Source organism: Malaclemys terrapin, chromosome 2 (genome assembly GCF_027887155.1).
Source record: "Malaclemys terrapin pileata isolate rMalTer1 chromosome 2, rMalTer1.hap1, whole genome shotgun sequence".
NCBI classification, from domain to species: Eukaryota; Metazoa; Chordata; order Testudines; family Emydidae; genus Malaclemys; species Malaclemys terrapin.
In genome coordinates, this window is record NC_071506.1 from 251018551 (window position 1) to 251041464 (window position 22914).

The following is a 22914-nucleotide window of genomic DNA, read 5'->3' on the forward strand; positions in this document are numbered from 1 at the left end:
TTACTGGCAGTTTTCACAGTCCTTTTCTCCACTCATCAGGAAAAAAAATGTAAACCCTACCATAGGAGGTAAAAAGACAACTCCTCCCACTGGAGTCAGCAACTCCCTTTCTCCCCCCCCCTCAAACTTAAGTAAACTTCAGAAGAAGCCAGAATAAAGGAGGGAAAGAATAGATAAGGGAAGAATGTGAAGTACCATTACCAGAAAGTAACTGTTCCTTTTGGTACAGGCACCTGCCCACTCATCTTATGTTTGGAAAAGAGGTAAATGCTAGAGCTGAGCTGAATTTCAGATAATAAACTTGGATTAAGTTTGGCACTATTGGTTTCTAATAACCTCTTGTGACTTGGAAAACGTATTTCTGTTCCTTTGGCTGTAGAACTTGCATTAATGTGGCAAATACAAACACATTTTGGATATAATCAACATCCACACAGGTTCAGACCAGCAAATGAAAGTCAAAACAAAAAATGTAATTGAAGTTGTATAGAAATGACCTTCTGCCCCTCCCCAGTGGATACAGTACCATGTGGGCATGTACTGATGATCCATGCCTTCTTCAGATACTAGAAGAAGTGAGCAGCAGCTGCCAGCCAGGGGTCTAGATTGTGGAGCCCGCCATACACATAAGGGTTAGTCACCCTCAGACTGTGGGGATCTGTTAGAGAGGGTGGGGTCAAGGACTGGTCCGTGAGTGAGACTAGTGGGGTGCACTTTGTTCAGAATTTGTGGCAGCAGCCTAGAAGTCCTTGGGGGGAGGGGAACTGCAGAAAGGAGGTTCCACCAGAGAGACTGCAGTGTGGTCATTAAAATACTAAATGCGGACTGGCGTCCTAGGGGCCTGCTGGAGTAACTGGACTCTGGATTGAACCCTCTATTCTATAGACAACCCTTCTAGGGACCTATAAAGGACTTGAATGCAGGATACTTCTTGGAAAGACCAGCTGGATGAAGTCCAGAAGCTCTGGAGAAAGAGTGAAAAGCACCACTTAGAAGTAATGGAAAAGGCCCTGAATGTTCAGTATTTAATTGAAAAGTCTGCTGAAGTAACCTCATTGAGGCAAGGACTGTTTCTTTCTGTGTAGCTGGACAGCCAGTACCTTCATCACTATAGACACTAGTCCACTTTCTAAAACTAGCACACAATTTGGCCCAACTGGCACCCTGCTCAAGAGATGGGTGTTAAAATACAGGTTAGAATTGAGGCACAATCTCAGAGCTGACTGGGGACACTTGCACACCACCTTCTCATACTAGTCGGACTCTAGCCTGTGCTGCACTTCCTCGAGCACCAAATTCACATTAAAAACCAAACACTCGTAGGAGTGACTATGTCAAGGGCATATGCAGAGGTGCTAGTGGGGACCCAGCAGGGCCTGTGATGACTGGACAGTACATTAAGAGGCTCACTGGATCACTAGGGAGCTGCTCCTCTCCTCTCTCTCTCCTCCTCCTGCTTTTAAGATTATGACTTTGTTACAAGAGTTGTCCCCATGAAGAAAATGAACAAGTTCTATCATGTACATTCTTCAGGTAAAAGGCTCATTATATTGTTATAGTTCCATGATAAATAAGGAAATTAAAACAGAAAATAAAATTAAAACAACATTAAGACTCCCAATCAAAATGGAAGAAAGAACAGTGTGAATTAGACTTGGGCTCTGGCATTATCACTCCAAGAGTATCGTTAAAGAAACACAGCATAGGCAACATCATGTGCGGAAAGCTTTGCCAATCAAAACACTGATGCCAGAACACAAAGGGTTTTTTTGTCTACAAACTCCAGAATTATTCTAACCTGCTTCTGAGTACTTTTTAATAACTGATTTGGTTGGGGGTGTTATATTATTTATGTCCACCCCCTCTTTCAATAAGCCACCATGGAGGAAGTTTCAATTTTGTACTAAACCTTAATGTTACTCCATAGAATTGCTACTAACAAATCTTCATATTTGCTCTCAGAGCACAGGTTGAGTTACCTCAGAAATTACATTCAAGTACAAAGATAAAGGCAAAAACCTTCAAGCCAGTTAGAGAAAATATGGAAAAAAAGAGGCTGTAAGTCAAAGAAAAATTTGAAACTGAAGATTTTTCATTAGAGATACATATTTGAATTATACGTTTGCTTTAGTATTCACAATTCAATCTACAAGTGATCAAAAGTGCAGTCGAAACAGAGGGACAAAGGATTTACCTAGTGAGTCATCAAAGTGCTTTATTTTATAAAGCCCTGCTCATGTCTGGAGTGTAGACTTAGTTCTAGGAGATACAATGTGAATCTTCCTTACCCTGTCCAAATAAACAGTTTATCAGAAATAACGAGTGACAAAGACTGTTATAGACAAAAAGAATGCTTTGAGGTAAGCTTCTAAAAAGCATACACTAATTAGCAACAATTAAGATTTACTCAGATCACATATGTGTACCTTGTTTTTACTTCAGGGCCTCTCTGCAGTCTCATAACTTTAAGAGCCACAGTATACTTCCGAAAATGGAACATTCATGAGATGCCACAGTTAACTGGGGTCATGAAGAGGGGACAAAAAAAATCAAGCCACACTATCAATGTATTTAAATACATACAATACAGAAGTGCACACATACATTACAGTGCTGTTAACATCCCTAAGTTAAGGGTAACAAAACCATGTTAAAAAAAAAAATCAGTACACAGCAATAGGGACGGTATTGCCTTTGGCTGCTGACGATTCAGTTCTGCTTTTTTAATAGGTTTCTCTGAAGTAAACACTACATACATTATGCACAGTTGCAGTCTTAACAGCACTGACATTAAGTTACTGGAGAAGGCATCCTGGCACTCCTGGGTTGTTAAGTTATAAGTTATGGTGGGAGTTTGTTTTCTAAATTGCCTATAAAAACAACTGTTTCAATGAAGAGCTTTAAAGGCACAGCTTTAGCACAGTGTATAAGTAGATAAACTTTAAGCATGTCTAATTTTGTGTCTCACTTTTTAAGCTTGGAACCTTTCAGAAAAAAATACAGGAAAGAAAGTAAATACAGTATCATTGGTTTAAAATTTTTAACAGGTTAAACATGATCAGCACAGTTTTAGGCAATGTTTTATACAACCAAATTTGGGAAATACTAAAACCAGTCATTTAAGATGATAAAGAACATCTGACAAAAACCCCTCAAAAACAACCTCTCAGTTTATTGTAAAAGAGACTATCGTGGAGGTGAATGAGACATTACTTTAGTACACTACTGCAAGTTACACCTTGAGAGATGACAAAGATTACTTCATCTGTACTGCAAAATAACTTTACATGTAAACTTCAAAATCACATACTGTACACAAACACTGAAATTCAAAAGTATCCCTGTTTTCCTAATAATGTAAACAGTAAAATTCAGGATTGATTTTTAAAGGGATAATTTATAATAAAATACCACTGTTTAAACAGTACAATATAAGCATTTAAAATTCAGATTCTCATTAGATTACAGGAGAATGGAGATTTCTAGCACTTTGCTCACCTTCCTGTGCTAGAAGATGTAGCTACTATTGCCCAAAACTATGCACTTCTTCAAATAAGCTTTTTTTCCCCTTGTAGCATTATTAGCTCATATATTGCAAGAATATAACTGTATAACAATGAAAAAAACTTCAGGTAATAAAAGTGAAATAAGCAGGTTTTTCCCCTGACATAAATTCGCGATAGCAAAAACATATATGCAGCATGAATATGGCATTAGCTCTTTGTAAAACAAGAGACATTAGCTCTTGGACTCTTGGGAGTCTGGTCTTCCTGATGCAATGTGCTAATGAGGGAAAAAAAAAAAAAAAAAAAAAGCAATGGAGCTAACAGAAAAGCTTCCAGCGCCAAGGGTTTAATGTTGCTGCTATTTTTAAGGAGTGCCAGCGTGCAGGGTATAAGTGTAACATTCGCAGTAAAGGTTTTATTATTATTATTATTATCATCATTATTATCATCATTATCATGAATACTGTCTTGCATCCTTTCACTCAAAAAATAAACTGATCCACAGTTTACAATTTGATACCAATATTGTAGATTTAACATGCATTTACTCCTCTCCCACCCTCACACCTCTGCTCATTCATTCCATTTCAGCTAGTAGCATCTGAGTGTTGCCATTGCAATGCACTCTGAGTAAAGCTGATCTTTTCAATTAATTAATTAATTTATATATATATTTTTTGCACACACAAAAAAGTCAGAAATAGCTAGAACTATGCTGGGAATATCAGGCAGCTGTTAAAGCGAGTATTCCACCCCAAATTAGTCATCTTTACCAGCAGATGTAAACAAGGGGGTTGGCTTTCTGCAAGATGAGCACTTCTCTGAGTTCCTTTCTTTTCCCTACACTTGTAGCCACCGATGCTGTCCCCAGGTCTGGTGTTTGTCCTATGTAACATGATAGGTTACGTCAAGATATTGGCGATAAAGTCCAAGAAGCGCTTTGAATACTGTTCAGGGTTAACGGTTGAAATCTCTGCACCTGCCTATAACAGGGGAGAAGTAAAAAGGTGAGGAAAAGCAGTTTTAATTTAATATTTTTGTATGGAAACAATTACTTAAAACTCCCTTGCAATTTTCAGTCCCCGGGCCCGAACCTGCAAACAGGATAGCAAAGGTAATTACTCCCATGCAGAATCCCATGGAACTCCAAGTGGTTTTGCACTGGAGTAACTGTACTCACTGCCATAACTGCAGGAGCAGTCCCCTCCTTTTAAAAGTGTAACGTTCTCTCTACCCTAACTAACCCTCTGAAACCTTTAAGCTCCCTTGTAATTTCTAGCATTTAATTACCATGATACAGACAGAATCATCAGGTTTTCTTTGAACAGGTATCTTCAGATGGAAGATAACTCCAGATTAGGACTGACATCTAGTAATCACTGTTTGTTAATATATGGCAATCTGATAGGCTATTTTATCTTGAAAAGACAAATCAGACTATTTTTGGATTGGTTGATAACAATAACTTGTAATTTTGCACTTCTATATAAGCTTAAATTCTGACTAAATTTAAGTCAATGGCAAAACTCCCACTGATTTCAATGGGACCAGGATTTCACAGTAGTTTTCATCTCAGGTTTTCAAAGCCCTTGACATATATGGAGAAAAAACTTGAGGCAGTGAATGGAGAGAGTCCCATTGACTTCAATAAAAGTTGGATCAGCACTTGAGCAGTAAAATTGAATACACATTAAATGCTGTGCAATGAAGAAGGTAAAAAACCCTTCAAATAGAGAAAAATGCATTTCCTAATCTTTCAGTTATTGTAATCCTAGGCATTGCTTACAACAATAGTAGATAAAATATTTCAGAGAGAAGTGAGTGGGTTTTTAAAAAGATGATTCAATTTAAACTTTGTTAGTAATCATCAGCTGATGATTGTACAAGGGCTGCCTCCACTTTCAGCTGTCTTTATAGTGTATGACAGAAATGATCTTTACAAATTCATTACTGGGATTTATTGCTGAGAATTCTAAAACAACTGATACTATCAAGAACAATGTTCTCCAGTTTTTTTTTTTTTTTTTTTTAAACAAAAAGGATAGCTAAGGGCCCGATACTGCAAATACTTACTGTATGTGTGCATTTTTACTTACAAGAGCAGTCTCACTGAGTAGTCAATGTGACTGCTCAGCTGGATAAAGTTACTCATGTTTACAGGATCAAGCCCTAAAATGGTGGCCCACAATGACAGAATCATAGAGATGTAGGGCTGGAAGGAGCCTTGGGAAGTCATCAAGTCCAGCTCCCTGCTCTGTTGCAGGACCAAGTAAACAAAGACCATCCTTCACAGGTGTTTGTTCAACCTGTTTTTAAAAACTTCCAGTGGTGGGGATTCCACAACCTCCCTTGAAATCTTATTCCAGAGCTTAACTACCTTTATGGTCAAATAGTGATAGTCATATTGCCTTATCTGTATTTACAACACCACATATCCTTCAGACAAGGGATTTTAAGGTAGTAAAGCAATACATTTGACTTTTTATGCTCCCCCTCCCCTCCCAAATTGTAGTTTACTAAAAGCCTTACAAAGTAAACCATATTATACATTTTGGAGTAAACTCTCAGCAGATTGGGTCAACAAATGCACAACCTAGTCATTATGTTCTTTATCATGCAATCTAATCCAGAAGTGACTTCTGTGGGGCTGCATATGAGCACAAGGGTCTGCCATACAGATCTGTTTGAAGGATCAAGGCCTAAATGAAGACTTGCGCACACAGAGTTCTCTTTATATTTAACCATTTTTAAAAAGAAATGAATGACTTCTAGGTAAAAACCACTGCTCAAATCAACAATATTAAAGGGTTAGGCTATCTTTTGGCAAAGCTGTGCTTTGCGCTATGGAGCATTTGCAATAGTAAGAGGCTATTCAGCTCCTGAGATTTGCTCTTTAACTTGGTAACAAAGTTTAATGTGTTGGCTATTTGGAAAAATAATTCAGTACACTATAAATTATGTATTTATCTGCATCTGGCATAGTATTTTTAAGATTCTTTCCTAATACAATCACAGGGTGAAAAAGAGTTTTCACTTTGTAGGACTTTGAGAGGACACTCTAGCCTACAACCAAAGCCACTGTGATAAATACTTGCCACATTCTGCAACGGATATATTCAGGTGTTTATTGCTATAAACCCAATTTAAAAAAGTCTCACAATATCTAGAAATGATATAATGATGCAGCAGCTATTGTAGTGTTCACCAATAATGAACACTGCTTGTGAGGGTGGGAAGGCATTTTCACTCTTAATATTTAACTTGTAACAATCACTTTCTAGTTTTGTATCACAATTATTTAAATATTTAATTAACAAAATTAAAAAGAAAACTTGACTTATTTTGCATCCTTCCATAAATTCCCAAAACTATGCTACAGCAGGGCATTAAATAGCAAATATTCAGAAGCAGCAATGGAATTAGAGAAAACAAACAGATACTTACACCATGTTTAACAGTTTTTGCAGCATGGGCAGCTTTCTTTTTTGCATCATAATGAGTAAGAATGTCAATAATGGCCATAAAGTATACCTCCTTCCTAGGTGCATCTGCAGAATGACAAACGTATTGCAGTCAGAATGTCTTTACAAGTGTTTTAATCAAGATTCCTTCTTTTGACATGTGACTAAAATGAAGTCAATCTTCAGGAAAGGGAGAGTTTAGGCTCAGGCCCTTTTGTTTTGTTTTTTAAATAGTTTAGCTGCATTCATACATATGAAATAAAAGATAATGCAAAGTGCAACATTAGAAGACATAAGCCAATATTCCTCGTTAAAACCAACACGTATTTTCATTTCATCCACAATTATTTCTGGGATATAAATATGGAAAAATGGCCAAATACATACAGTATATATTTTGTAGACAGTGCTTGTGTTTCAACAATTAAGATCACATTTCATTTATGAATGGTAGAAAAATGGATTTACCAATATGTTTACAAAGCAGGGCCTTGATAGAAAGCAGATACTTTGTCTGCCTTGAACAATCCATGGTAACTTTAAATAGAAAGCATTCCTGCTCAGTGGTATGGACTACCTTAAAGCTCACTTGCTTTTTATGCAAAACAGTCTTCCATATGACATTTTCTTATTAGTACTACAAAACTGGGCTCAAAGTCTACAAATATTTTTAGAAGTAAAGTCTTTGACATATAGGTCAAAGCAGTGATTTGCTTTTTTCTGAACCACTGCTAACAGTATTGGCTTATCTACCACCGTAAAAAACAGTTATGTACAGTAAATAGATTTCCACCCCACAAAGGAGCTTTTCTCCTGGATTCTAAGAATCCCTGTATCTCCACACAGGATGCAGCACTGTAAACAGCTGAGCAAGTACATTAGCTAGACAAATTAGAGGATTGGGCAGAAAAAAACCTGATGAGGTTCAACAAGGACAAGTGCAGAGTCCTGCACTTAGGACGGAAGAATCCCATGCACTGCTACAGACTAGGGACCGAATGGCTAGGTAGCAGTTCTGCTGAAAAGGACCTAGGGGTCACAGTGGACGAGAAGCTGGATATGAGTCAACAGTGTGCTCTTGTTGCCAAGAAGGCAAACGGCATTTTGGGCTGTATAAGTATGGGCATTGCCAGCAGATCGAGGAACGTGATCGTTCCCCTTTATTCGACATTGGTGAGGCCTCATCTGGAATACTGTGTCCAGTTTTGGTCCCCACACTACAAGAAGGATGTGGAAAAATTGGAAAGAGTCCAGCGGAGGGCAACAAAAATGATTAGGGGTCTGGAGCACATGACTTATGAGGAGAGGCTGAGAGAACTGGGATTGTTTAGTCTCCAGAAGAGAAGAATGAGGGGGGATTTGATAGCAGCCTTCAACTACCTGAAGGGGGGTTCCAAAGAGGATGGAGCTCGGCTGTTCTCAGTGGTGGCAGATGACAGAACAATGGTCTCAAGTTGCAGTGGGGGAGGTCCAGGTTGGATATCAGGAAAAACTATTTCACTAGGAGGGTGGTGAAACACTGGAATGCGTTACCTAGGGAGGTGGTGGAGTCTCCTTCCTTGGAGGTTTTTAAGGCCCGGCTTGACAAAGCCCTGGCTGGGATGATTTAGCTGGGAATTGGTCCTGCTTTGAGCAGGGGGTTGGACTAGATGATCTCTTGAGGTCCCTTCCAACTCTGATATTCTATGATTCTATGATTCTAGCTGCTTGGGCTGTACGTAAACTGTTTTACTGTGTTTCCAGACATTACAATAGCCAAGAAATAAATTATATTAAGTATCAAACCCACAATATAGATGCCTTCAACTTTCTGTTGCACCAAAAATGAACTAATTTCCTTTTCTACAGAATGGATTATATTGTGCAATATAATTTTGCCTTTATGTGGTTATAAAGGCTTTGAGTTTTTGATTCAAGAATAAAAACATCTCATACATACAAATATTCACAGCAATACTGCTTACTTTCATGGCATTTTATTCCATAAACATCAATGGCTGGATCAAATTCCCCTGGAGCCAAAGGCTGTGAGCTGTTCAGTGTATTTCCTGGACTGTCTGGAGGCGTTCCAATAGGGTGGGTCCCATCACTTTCCCCTTCATCTTCTCCATCATTTTCTTCGCACTCTACCTCTTCCTGTTCAGCTCTCTCAACATCATGAATTCCAAGCAGCAAGCTGTAGTCCATGAGTTTTAACTGAGCAAGGAACTAGAAGGTGATAATAAGCAATGTCAATATCACAGTGAAGTCTTAGATCTGACTGTGGACATAGGAAAGTATGTAAAAATGAAGGTCTACAAAGAAGAGCAAATATCTCTAAGAGAGGGTGGCTGGGATGGGGGCTAAGACTGGATTTAAAATAAGGGATATCTTCAGGATTGTTATGCCAAGTACAGAGGGGACAACCTGAAGTGTGGAAAGAGGCAGTGGGAGTAAACAAAAATGTCCATTTTAAATCAGGATGGATAAAAATCAGTGATTTAAAAAAAATTGGATTTTTTTGATAAAATGCTTTTTGAGGAAAAAACTTATCTAAAGATAGTTTTAATTAAGAAACATTATAGCTCAAAGATATCTCATCATGGAATAGGGATTAAAAATTCTAATTCTATAGTATGTAACAATATATGCATGTAACATTTAAGGAAAGATTTGTAAATGAGTTCCATTAGTTCATGGATTAGGGACCCAATCTTATAAGTTTCCAGAGACTTCTGTATAGATTTTTTAGGTTAATCTTTCTATCTACCCAATGGGACTCAGTGCTCAGTCTAGAAAACACCATCAAAGATGCTCAGTTTTGCAGTTCCCAAACTGTGGACGTCTCCCCAGAGGTAACATGCTTGTTAACAGCAAAAATGTTTTCAAATAAATAAATAATATATAGAGGTGAGAAATAGCAGACCTCAATTCTATTGTCCCTCCGCAAATGTGTGTACACAGAGTCAATCCCTTACCTCTCTCTAAATGTGCAAAGTGTCAAAAAGTTCAATGAATAGAAGATTGTTGGGGGTGGAATAGATCTGGATAAGGAGAAGAAGTCTGGAGATAAATGTGAGAAGCGAGGGACATATGCTTGTTTTGTTAAAATATTATATGTTTGATGTTGAAGAAAAATATCCAGAATACTTAATGTTGTTGTTTTAGTTAAATAAAACAATTTAAATGTCTGTCTGGTGATGTTCTCCTCCTAATACAGCATGGCAAGAAAATCCTCCAAATATTAATGATTAGCCTGTTGAATTGGAGATAGTTCATCTCCCAGTGACTTCATAAATATCTGCTTCAATTACCTTTGGTAAATGAAATAATCAATCATTCATTTTCTGATATAGCTGTAAAGCTAATCTGAAAAGTTTTCAAAATAAATCACTTAAAAATGTACCTTCTAAAAATGAAACCTACATCTATATCTGAGTTGTGAAGAATGTGTGTTAACATTATAACAATCAACAAGAATGCACTTTTATGTAGAAATCCATGATTAAATCGAGTCTTCCTCACTAGTGATTTAAATGATTTAACTCATGAGTTAAATCAATTTGATTTAAATCAAATCCACCCTGTTTTAAATGTATTTTATTATTTTGCTATCTGAAACTCACTATTACACTTTATAACATCATTAGCACTGGGGGCTCAAGGGAGGTCAGGGACCCAGATGCTATAAATCAACACTAAGATGCACAAGCAGAGTTGTGCTGGGCAGCTTGCACAATGCCTGTATCATGCTTTTCTGTAGTCACTCTCATAAGCACCCACAATTCACATACATAGCCAAATATACAAATGAGGGTTAGATTTATCTTCATCCCACTGGAGCTACAATCTTTTACAAATATTTTAGATAACATTTGAGGCAAAATGTGTGTATTTATCTGGATGAAGAGGCTACTAATGTGATACTGTAATTAGTAAACATGAATGCAACAGCCCAAAGGTCAAGCATAGCCTGCTGTATCACCCTGTTCTAGTAATAAAGTCTTCAGGAAAAGGAACATCTTTTCCCTCTTGTGAATGATCAGTCTCACTGTTAGCCAGTCATTTGTCTCTGCTGTCCAGAATTCCACATAACACCATGTTATCAGCTGTACTTTTGTTTCATAAGATAGTTCATCATTAAGGCCTGACCACAACATTTCTTTCCCTTTGGACTGCAGGCTCAATTCAAGAATCACACAGAGAGAAATTTGTTAAATGCTGTGCCCACTGAAAGTGGACAATATAGCTTTTGGACCTACAGTTTGCTAAGTTCTACATAACATAGGACTAGAACCAGGTCACATTCTCTTCATGAACACTGACCTGAGTGGCTCACAATCTAAATGAAACATTAGCATACTAGTTTTTGTATTTTTCAGTAGAGATAGAGGAGGAGAGACATATGTCACATGGAACAGGAAGTCAAAATGGGCTTGAGGAAAGAGTTGAAGGAGAACGAAGACACCTGCCATACAGGAAGATATGAGGGTATCTCGGTAGAGGCAGACCCACCTTACTCCAGCTCCCTCTCAATTGCCTGCAGCTTGTGACGGTGCATCACAGCATCTGTTAGCTGAGCCATGCAACTTGCTACACCTCACTTTCTTGTACCCTTTTTCTTTTAGTTCTTTCTTAGTTATTTTTTCTTTTATTCGCACGAGTTCATGCTTTGAGCAAGTTTTCTGCCCTCTTTCCTTGTCTGTCCATTTTGGACTCCTGTTTTTTTTTTTTTTTTTTTTTCCCCTAGGCCACATTCCTGGCCTCAAGTGCAGGTTATGCCCTATATCCGGGGCTTCAATCCTTGCCAGACCTGCCACAGGTCTTTTCCCCTCAGCCACAGACATTCAAGCTGCGTCTGCGGTTTGGGAGAAAGCCATATTCCCTTTAAATGTAAAATCTGTTTAGGATTTAAAAACAGATCTGAAAAATTGAGGGAGGACAGACTTGAACTCCTACTCATGGAGCACTCTCTGAGCTCCACGGGGTCCAAGTCTCTTCCCGGTACATCGGTTCCACCGACCACCTCTGCTTCTGCAATGAGCAAAGATCCTGGAGGCTCAGGGATACTCCCCAGACCTTCCAAGAAGAAAATACCTTATTCTCCGAAACAAGAAAAGGGAAAAGACACCTCCATGATCTGGGTCTCAGGAGACCATGTCCCAATATGGAACTGAGGCTCCCATCCCTCTGGTACCATGAACACAGTACCCGACTAAGACGACCTCATCACGTACCAAGAAGCTATCCAGCATGGCACTGACATCGACACCTGACTTAGTGCCTCCAAAAGCCAGAACCCAAGGCAAAGTCCTTATTGGTACCAACTTCCATAGCCAGAAGCAAAAAACATACTGTACCTATTTAGATGCAGTCTCCGGGACCGCCTAATATTTTACTACATCCAGGCACCTATCTCATGAGAACCTCCAAATCCTCAAAGAGCCCAAATCACCATTATGAAGAGGTAATGAGAGGTACTCCCTACCGATACTGACCCAACCTCATGAAACTTACTTATCCTCCATCCATTTCTTCAACTGTGATTCACCCTTCAGTACCGACACAGTCCCCCTGCAGACTTTTTGAGGGATCCAAGAGATACTTCCAGCTGTTACAGTAACGACTTTCTCCAGCATGGCTTCACCAGCCTCCCTTTCTAACCTCAGTACCACTCAACTGTAGGTCTCTTCCCAGGGCTAGATACTAACCTAACCACCAATATATACTCACTTCTGCCCCAACGGTATAGGGGATGACACCTCATCTGATTCAGAAGGGTCTTTACTTGGTTCCTCCACCTTCCAACCTCCCTCCTTAGAAATTCACACTGAAGAAGGAGCTTGTAGCAGGAAGTATGCCCTGATACCAATGGCAAGGACAATGTTGCACCATTCCCTTATGCTCTGCCACAATGGGCTTGCTGCAATGGTGTTCAACCAGTGGTCCCTATGTCTAAAGGGTCCACAAAAGACTGTCATTACCATAAAACAGTGGTTTTCAATCTGTGATCCGCGGACCCCTGGAGGTCCGCAGACTATGTGTGAGATTCCAAAGGAGTTTGCACCTCCATTTGAAATTTTTTAGGGGTCCGCAAATCAAAAAAAAGTTCAAAACCACAGGCTTACTAGAATTGCTTTCTACAGGGAGCCATCCCAAAAGAGGTCATTCACGTCAGGAACATCAACCGACACCTATAGATCTTGCCCCATGGATACATCCTCCAGAGCAGGAACTAGTGGAAGAGGAAAAAACTCCACCTTCTCACAAATCCTCCTCATCAATAGACATGGCTGTCATCCCTCCCCTGCCATTCTATCCCAATTACTTCCAGGCTTTTCAAGAACTCATAAGAAAGGGTAACAGACACCTTACAAGTCCATTAGAGGAGATTCAGGGAACACAAAACACCTTGTTGAATGTCCTTCATTTACTTGTCCATCAATGATTCTTTGCTTACGCCAACACACACAATGTGGCAGACTCTAGCCACTGTCCCACATATATGTAAACGAGTCAACAAAAAGAATTACTCCCCCCACCTCCAGAGGATCAGTATTTCTTTTCTTCCACTCTACTCCCAACTCTCTGATAGTGGAGGCTGTTATGAACAGAACAGGTAACATTAGTCCCATTCAACACTATCTGATAAGGAGCTAAAACAGTTGGACCTTCAGGGCTGTAAAATCATCTCTCCCATTTCCTGCCTTCCTGGGAGCTCACCACCTCAGACAGATGGATCCTAGAAGTAATTTCCACTGGCTATTCCATCCAGTTCAGCTCCTTACCATCTACCAGCATCCTTTCCTGCCCCTCTTCAGGGACCCCTCTCATGAGAAGAAATGACAAGATTTGTCAAGATCCTGGTTGTGAGGAGAGAAGGAAAAGGAGGAATCAAAGATAATACCGTGATTGCATGCTCGAGTGACAGGGAGGAGCATAAAGTTGTCAATGCTGATGAAGAAAGGGAGCAGGAGGAAGGATTAGGGGGAAGTTTAAGGAAGTGAGAGAACACCCATGAGGTGATGATAGCAACAGGAAGAGATGTGAGCCGGGAGAGAGGGGGAGAAGTAAGGGATGGAGAGGTAGATCTGAGTGTTAGCACAGAGGTGATGAGATTCCACAGGTGTGGATGAGGTCAGTTGCAGGAAGAGGGGACCAAGGACAACTCTTTGAGAAACCCCAACAGAGAAAGAGGATTGAGCTATTGATGGTCAGGCTGAAAGAGCAACTAGGAAGGAAACAGTAGGAAAGGACAGTTTGTAATGGACACTCTCAGAGGATCTCAATAAGAAGTGTAAAAAGGCAGCAGAGATTGAAGAAACTCAGCATGGAGAAGAGATCCTCACACTTGTAAGGGAAGAAGAGTTCCTTAGTGTCTTTTGTGGGGACAGTTTCAGTAGAGTGAGAAGCCAGATAGGCGGGAATTTAATAGGGAGCTGGAGTAGAGGACGTCAGTACAGTGGGAACAGACAGCTAGCTCAAGGAGTTTGGAACTTAAGGGGAGGTGGGAGATAAACCCATAGTTACAGAGAAGTGGGGTCAGTACTCACTGAGAAAGAGGGAAAGCTAAACTGTACAGACTGAAGACTGTTATACTTTGTGTATTTAACTGTAAATACTGTGGAATAAAATTTTATTATATGTTATTAATTTGTTTAAAATACATTCTCAAACTTGGGAGTTTATGCATTGGGTAGAAACTGCACTCACTTTTTTGAGCAGTTAAGCAGAACTGCCTATCTAAATGAGAAAAGGATAACTGATAAAAGAAAATAAGGTTAAATTTTGTCCTCCCATTATTGGGATCAGATGTCAAGTCACTTCATCACAGTTGTCGGCATACAAATTTAATGATCCTTCTGTATGGATTTCAAAACTGTGTAAACACTATAAAAGTCACTCAGAATATGACTAAGACTGACCTTCTAAAGTCTGCCATCATATTTAAAATATAGTAAATGAAAGCTATGTAGCAGACCACACTCGATCCATATTTTGGAGATAAAACAGCTACTGTATTCATTGCATTTCTTTACATCTTGTGTGCGGCCTATTTACTGTAAAAAATTTAGTCAGCAAAAATGTTACATACTTAAAGAAAGGCTCAAGAATTTAAGTCTAAAATTTGACCTATCCTAAAGATGCTCAAAATTGGAGGACAAATACTTTGGATTAATATATTTTATATACACCTGTGAATATATGAATGTGTATGAATTATATCAAAATCTATCACCCCATTGATGAGAAATTAACCTCCAGACCATTCTGTAAATGTTACACACACAATATTCTGTGCTGCTTTGCAACAGCTTTTAACTGCTAAACACACATCCCAGAGCTATGCTAATATCAGACTATTATGTCAATGTTCAAAAAAATTTCAATATAAAAAGCGAAGGCCCTGTAAGCCTGAGTTATCAGTTCTATACTAAAGATGGGGAAATACCTCTTAACTTTATTTACTGAATAGATCGCTATGATAAAATTATTTTACTCTGAGAGCCAAATCAGCATTTTAAGAATTAGTATTAAAAATAGCACAAACCAATATTTTTGTATTGAATGTTGACTATGTGTTCAATATAGCAGAAGCATACAGTATTAGAATAACGAGAAGAAGTGTACACAAACACCTAAGGCACTCATACTATTGTAATTAGGATGGTATAAAACTAGACGACTGACAGGTAAATTGAATAGCAGATGGAATAAGCACAGGAATGGGCGTTGGGAGACCTGCGTTCTCTGCTGCTGATTCAGTGTATGGCCTTGGGAAAGCCACAACTTCTCTGTGCCTCAAGTTTCCCCATCTGTAAAATATAACTAGCAATACTTAGCTCATTCCATGTGGTATTATGCCTGTAATGCATTTTAAATCCAAGCACGTCATCAGGACATGGACAATGTATGACAACCATCTATGGTAGAAGGGATCTTTATTAAGTGATCACTCCTGAAATCGAAGATTGTGTTTCATTTAAAGTTTAATTGTCTGTGCGGACAAGTTTATTTTTACCCAATACATTTATGAACTACAAAAGTTTTTTGCACAGCTGTACATGACTTGTTGCACAGTGTGGTATAATTATATAAAAATCAAGCAGATTACATTCTTACCTCCACATCCTTTTTGAGCTTTTCAAGGAACACCTTTTTGTTGTTTTCATCAATATAAATCTTTTGGCCATCGTTAATAAAATCATTGTCTTTGAATGTTGGCAGCTCTTTGGCCTAAAACAAATGCAAAACCCAAAACCAATTAATAGGAACTAGAACACAAATATGAGTACATTGAAATTGCTTCTTCAATCTGGATCCATAGAAAAAGGTTATGCTCAGGTCACAGCAGGACTGAATATACACCGCACCCCAAATACAAGATGTCACTAATGACCAAAAGAGGGCACTAGTGAGCTATGACAATTGAAAGCACTAACACTTCAAATGAAGATAGGTAAAGCTTCATTCAGTGTAATCAAACACATCTGCATCATATTCACTTGTTCACAAATTTAACAGAATTTTAATTTGCTTTCACAGTTCACCAAAGTTGTAAAAAAGTCTGCTAATTACAGAACTCACTCTCAGTAAATTTAACTATGAAGGAACTATTATTATCCATCCAGTGGAACAGCTTCAATGAGAGAGGGACCCCCACATCAGAATTCCCATACCTAAGTGGTTAGAGCACTCTCCTGAGAGGTTTGGGAGACCCTTGTTCAAAACCTCTCTCCCCCTTCAGGCAAGTGTCCCACATCCCAGGTGAGTGCACTAACAACTAGTCTAAATATCAGAAGGTGGGAAGTAGCAACAGCAGCACCACCTCCTTCTCTGGTCACATTTTGAATGGGACCCAATCTAGCAGGTAGCCCCTGAGCGTGCCTAGTTGATTGGGCACCGTGGGCACTTTTCTGCTTATTTTTCTCCAGTTTGTGGTCTGCCCTGGTGCTTAGGCAGGAGGTAGCTGTTTGGACAGTAGAGTGAGGCAGCAATGCGCATGCCCAGAGGCAGAAGCTTAGACACCAAGAAAACTTTTACTGAGAAAATTTAGGCACTGAGTGACTTTAGGCATCTATAGGGTTAGGCGTCAGCCTATCATGAGTTTTGTGGATTGCACTGGTGCCTAAAACAATGACTTAGGCACCTAAGTCTGGGGTTTAGGTTCCTAAGCACCCTTGTGGATCGGAGGCTTTGTGACTAACTTCAATAGAGCCAAGATTTCACCCCCAGTCTGCAAGTCTTTCTACTGAGAGTAAATAAGGGGGGGAACACCCCCCAATACCTAAAAAGCAAATAGAACTCCCCCCCCATAGTTAACAACGGCCTACGGGAATGTTTCCTGTAGCTTCAAGAAAAACATGCCAACACATTGCTTATAAACCTTATTGAATACAGTACTTTCCAATGTACCACGGGGGGAGGGATAGCTCAGTGGTTTGAGCATTGGCCTGCTAAACCCAGGGTTGTGAGTTCAATCCTTGAGGGGGCCACTTAGGGATCTGGGGCAAAATCAGTACTTGGTCCTGCTAGTGAAGGCAGGGGGCTGGACTCGATGACCTTTCAAGGTCCCTTCCAGTTCTAGGAGATAGGATATCTCCATTAATTTATTATTTATTTATTATTTATTTACTTTATTTTGTTCTTCATAAATCCAAGGAGGAAAAAGTGGCCTAGAGGTTCTTTTCCTCTATTTCCCCCTCCCACCGATACACAAAAAGCAAAGGATTCAAAAAGTGACACTATCATAGCAGACAGGCCCCAAAATTTAACTCTCACAAATATTTTTATATCTCCCTCTATTATTGAAAAACTCTTGCCTCCAAACAAAAGAGGTGATGGGATGCTTTAATTCCACAATAGCAACAAACTCCTTTCCTTGGGTTTGTTCTTGTGAATTGTGTGTTATTCACCCTGGTGTGAATAACATAGCTGCCCTTGTTCAGAAAATGACTCCCCCTCTCTGCATACTAAGAGAATATTAAAAAAACAAACAAACCAAAAAAAACCCTGAAGAGTTTTAAATAGAGATAGGCCCAAAGTGAACCCTTAGATCCCAACAACCGTGAACTTTGGGAAAGTTGAACTTGGCAGGTTTTGGATACATTACTTTCTACCTTGTTAAAATGTCCTATAACTTTGTTCTTAGAGTCCCTCCCATTTTGTTAAAAAAAAAAAAAAGACATTTGAGAAGGAATTATAGGTTCCCATCCATCCATGCCAGATTTCAGAGAAGAAAAATTCAGTCTGAAGCACTCTGGTGTTTAACCCAAAGGCGTTAGGGTAGTATCTGGAAGGTTTCTTAGAAGCAAATAGTGGGTTGCTGTTTACTATAATGTGACAGAATACATCAATTATCTCCCTGGCCAGCTTGGATAAGTAGTTTGGGATGGAAAAGAAGAGGAAAAAGCAGATAAAATATTCAGGACTAGCAGCTGTAAAGCTTATTGCTCTCCATCTAGGAAATGATTACATAACTATGTAGGCTGACTTGGCAGATGAGGATGGAGGGACGCTGCCAAAGCCAGAAGGATCCAGTGAGTGGGATGTTTAAGACTGGAGGAAGGAGACTGATATGGAATTAGATGAAAACTTGAGACAACGCAATGAAAAAATAAAAGCAACCAAACTCCCTTTCCTTCCAGCATAGAAGTCACTATAATCCTGATTTTAGAATATTGTTGTATTTAAAAAGGCATAGCTAATTTAGAACAACACTTTTAACAAACAGGGACTATTAATACATTAAACAAATGATAGGGAAGCAGAGGAAGGATGGTCTTACGGTTAAGACACCAAGCTCAGTTCTGTGCTGCGCCACAGACTTCCTGAATGACACTGGGGGAGGCAGTTAGGCCTTGTCTTGATGGGTTAAAAAGGGCGTGTCTTTCACTCCAGTTAGCTTACCATGACAGACAAGCCCTCATAATGCTTATTAAAATACAGGCTAAAACATTTGAAGGCATATTAGCGATCCATGTAGTAGCCTAGGAATCCCTCCCCCTACTACAACACTGACAATCCAATCATGTTTAAAGACATATTGGCTAACACAAATGAAAAACATACCCTTTTAGCCTTCAGTACAAGGCCTTAGGGGGAGATTTTCAAAGGCACATCGGGAGTTGGACTCTTCCCTGTACTGAGACTTTCAGTGGGAGTTGGGTGTCTAACTTCCCTTTGTGCCTTCGAACGTCTCTTCTTAACCATTCTGTGCCTCAGTTCCCATCTTTAAACCTGGGATGATAACACTTCCCTACCTTAAAGGGTTGCTGTGAAAATCATTAATGCTTGTGAAGCACCGAGATGCTATGGTGATGAAAGCCATATAAATATCTAAATTCATAGATTAAACACTAAGTAACACTATAAATGAGGTATTTAAAAAATAAACAAAAAAAAACAAAAAACCCCAAGCCCTAACAATGGCTTGGAAGAGGAATAGCTGAGCACAATTTATAGACATTTAAAATAAACCTGGAACAAACATATTGCATGCCAGTTGTCACACTGACCATGTATGCTGTTTCTCTTGCCTGCACACTTCATTTCCTGTTCTTGGTATTTTTAAACCATAAGCTTTTTTAGTGGGGCCATGTCTTCCTATATGTTTGTACAGAACTTGGCAAGATGGGGTACTGTTGTAATACAAAATTAGTATTAACAACCATTACCCACCATCAACAAAGTTACTGAATTAATGTCCGTGAAAGTGATGGGCATTAGAGATTTAGGAACTTAAACAAAACAGATTAATTCCTGGAATGGGGTTTTAACAGTTATTTAAAAACCTATACTGTATTAAGAGATAGGCAAAGATTTGGGGATATGTATGTTCTACCAATGCACAAGGGCAATTGAAGTGGGTACCATTTAGACATGGGAAAATGCACCTCCTTTCATGTGAGCATTTAAAACTCTATTCACGTGAAAAATTGCAGAGACTTTGCTTTAGTGAAATAATTGACAATTTTTGATGAAGTCTCAAATATTTCCAGTGAAGAAAAATCCTTGGTAGAGAAAGAATCACTGATACTGTAATTCACTGTAATGAACATTTACTATAATTAAAGAACTAAATATTTGAAAAGCTGCACAGGAGACGAACACGTAACTACTCCTACTTAATTAATAATGGATTTTCACTCTGAGTCTTTGCTCTCATTTTAATCCTCTGTTTAAGAATGCAAGAAGAGCATAGTGGATTTTACAAATAAAAGTATGTGTTTCTAAAAGGCACATACTCATCCTTTCCACAATTCAAGCTGAATTTCTTAAGCCTTCATTAGATTTTCAGCAGAAACCTAAGGTTTTATTATGAGTGGGTCATTGTGGCACAGAGGTTCTCAGTGCAAAGGATAAAACACTAAAAAGCTTTTCCTGGCTAATCTTCACCTTTTCAGGTATATTAATTAAGTAGGTACATTGTTTAGAAATTAGGGCTACCAAATGATTTAAAAACATTAATCGCAATTAATCACGAGATTAAAAAAAGGTCATGATTAATCGCAGTTTTAATCACACTGCGAAACAATAATAGAATACCATTTATTTAAATATTTTGGATGTTTTCTACATTATTATATATTTTGATTTCAATTACAACAGAGTACAAAATGTACAGTGCTCACTTTATATTATTGTTTTATTACAAATATTGGCACCATAAAAAAGATAAACAAAAGAGAGTATTTTTCAATTCACCTCATTCAAGTATTGTAGTGCAAGCCTTTTATCCTGAAAGTGCAACTTACAAATGTAGATTTTTTTTCATAACTACACTTAAACAATAAAACACTGTAAAACTTTAGAGCCTACAGGTCCACCCAGTCCTACTTCTTGTTCAGCCAATTGCTAAGTGTGACGAAGTGGGGGATTTTCTTGTTTTCGGTGGGGTTTCAATGGTTTGCATGTGGAGGGGGTGGGACTCAGTTTCCCTGGGTCTTACTGGTTTAACGAGGTGAGAGGAGAGGGAATTTGTTTTGCAGAGGACTGGAGAGAGGACTTGGGGATCCAGCCGATTGCCGGGAGGATGGATACCCCACCGATCAGTGACCTGGCGACCCGGAGGCCTAGCTAAGGAGACGCAGCTGGTTCTGGCCAGTGGGCGGACAATGGGCTGCAGAGTGAGGACCCAGTGACCTAACCAGCCGGTTCCAGCCAGAGGACAGAAGCGAGGAGAGGTGGCTCCGGTTTATGACCCTGTTTACCTGGAGAGAAGACAATGGACAGAGGTGGGGCCTGGGGCCGGTGATCTCAGATGCCCAGCTGGGAAGCAGGAGGGCTCTGGGCTGGAGAGGGGGAGCAGGCGGAGCCCACCTGGATGCAGAGAGACCTAGATGTACTGCGCTGAGGGAGGCCAGGCCTGAGGCCCAGAGAGTTTCCTGTGCTGTGTTCAACTTTCAATAAATCCTCCTGTTTTATGCTGGCTGAGAGTCACTCCGGTCTAGAGAACAGGGCTGCATCAACCCCTTTGGGGGTGGAGGCCCTGGGGGTCCAGAGCAAGTGGACTCCCTGCGGGGGGCCACAGCAGAGACAGATGTTCTAAGGCTCAGAGAGGTGCGGCTCCAGGAGGTGGAGGGGCCTGACCCCGAGAGAGAGTGGACCCCCGAAAAGGGCTGTCGCACTGAAAGGGGGACCCCTCACGGACCGCACGCAGCCAAGAGTGGGCACGATCTGTGAGTCCGTGACACTAAGACACAAGTTTGTTTACATTTATGGGAGATAATGCTGCCCACTTCTTATTTACGTCACTTGAAAGTAAGAACAGGCATTTGCATGGCACTGTTATAGCCGATGTTTCAAGGTATTTACATGCCAGATATGCTAAGAACATAACATAAGAACGGCCATACTGGGTCAGAGCAAAGGTCCATCCAACCCAGTATCCTGTCTACTGACAGTGGCCAATGCCAAGTGCCCCAGATGGAGTGAACCTAACAGGTAATGATCAAGTGACCTCTCTCCTGCCATCGATCTCCACCCTCTGACAAACAGAGACTAGGGACACCATTCTTTACCCATCCTGGCTAACAGCCATTAATGGACTTACTTTCCATTAATTTATCTAGTTCTCTTTTATACCTTGTTATAGTCCTAGCCTTCACAACCTCCTCAAGCAAGGAGCTCCACAGGTTGACTGTGCACTCCGTGAAGAAGAACTTTCTTTTATTTGTTTTAAACCTGCTGCCCATTAATTTCATTTGGTGGCCCCTAGTTCTTATATTATGGGAACAAGTAAATAACTTTTCCTTATTCAAACATTAGTATGCCCCTTCATTGTTTGACTACCATTCCAGAGAACGTTTCTATGCTGATAACGAACCAAAGCAGTGAGGTCTGACATTTTCATCATCTGAGTCAGATGCCACGGATAGAAGGTTTTTCTTCTTTTTGGTGGTTCGTGTTCTGTAATTTCAGAATCGTAGTGTTGCTCTTTTAAGACTTCTGGCAGAATGTTCCACACGTCGTCCCTCTCAGATTCTGGAAGGCACTTAGAGTCTTAAACCTATTAAACCTAGAGGTGTCGCGTGTTGTAGCTATTTTTAGAAATCTCATATTGGTACCTTCTTTGCATTTTGTCAAATCTGCAGTGAAAGTGTTCTTAAATTGAACACCATGTGCTGGGTCATCATCCGAGACTACTATAACATGAAATATGTGGCAGAAGGTGGATAAAACCATGGAGCAGGAGACATACAATTCTCCCCCAAGGAGTTCAGTCACAAATTTAATTAACATACACTATTATTTTACCCCAGCATTCAGTCACCCTGTGCCAATCACTCTTTCATTATTTATCCACAGCTTCAACAGGAGAGACTGAGTAAGTCCCACATCAGAACTTTCCATAGCTCAGTGCTTAGAGCATTCGCCTGAGAGGTGTGGTAGACCCCTATTCATACCCCCCCTCCCCAGGTATCCCATATTCCAGGTGAGCACTCTAACGAGTGAGATAAATGTTA

The 22914-nt window shown here is 39.7% G+C and overlaps 1 protein-coding gene across 3 annotated transcripts in view; it reads right to left on the reverse strand.

Moving 5' to 3' along the window:
* Positions 1–2198: 2198 nt before the first annotated feature.
* The window catches only part of PIP4K2A (phosphatidylinositol-5-phosphate 4-kinase type 2 alpha), a 203966-nt gene continuing 183250 nt past the window's right edge, over positions 2199–22914 (reverse strand). For all 3 annotated transcript variants that reach the window (XM_054020678.1, XM_054020680.1, XM_054020679.1), the window contains exons 7-10: positions 16070–16183; positions 8932–9175; positions 6951–7054; positions 2199–4489 (exon numbers count right to left, since the gene is read on the reverse strand). In XM_054020678.1, the coding sequence (XP_053876653.1) occupies positions 4409–4489; positions 6951–7054; positions 8932–9175; positions 16070–16183 (543 nt within the window). In that variant the 3' untranslated portion in view covers positions 2199–4408. The remainder of the gene's footprint in view (positions 4490–6950; positions 7055–8931; positions 9176–16069; positions 16184–22914) is intronic.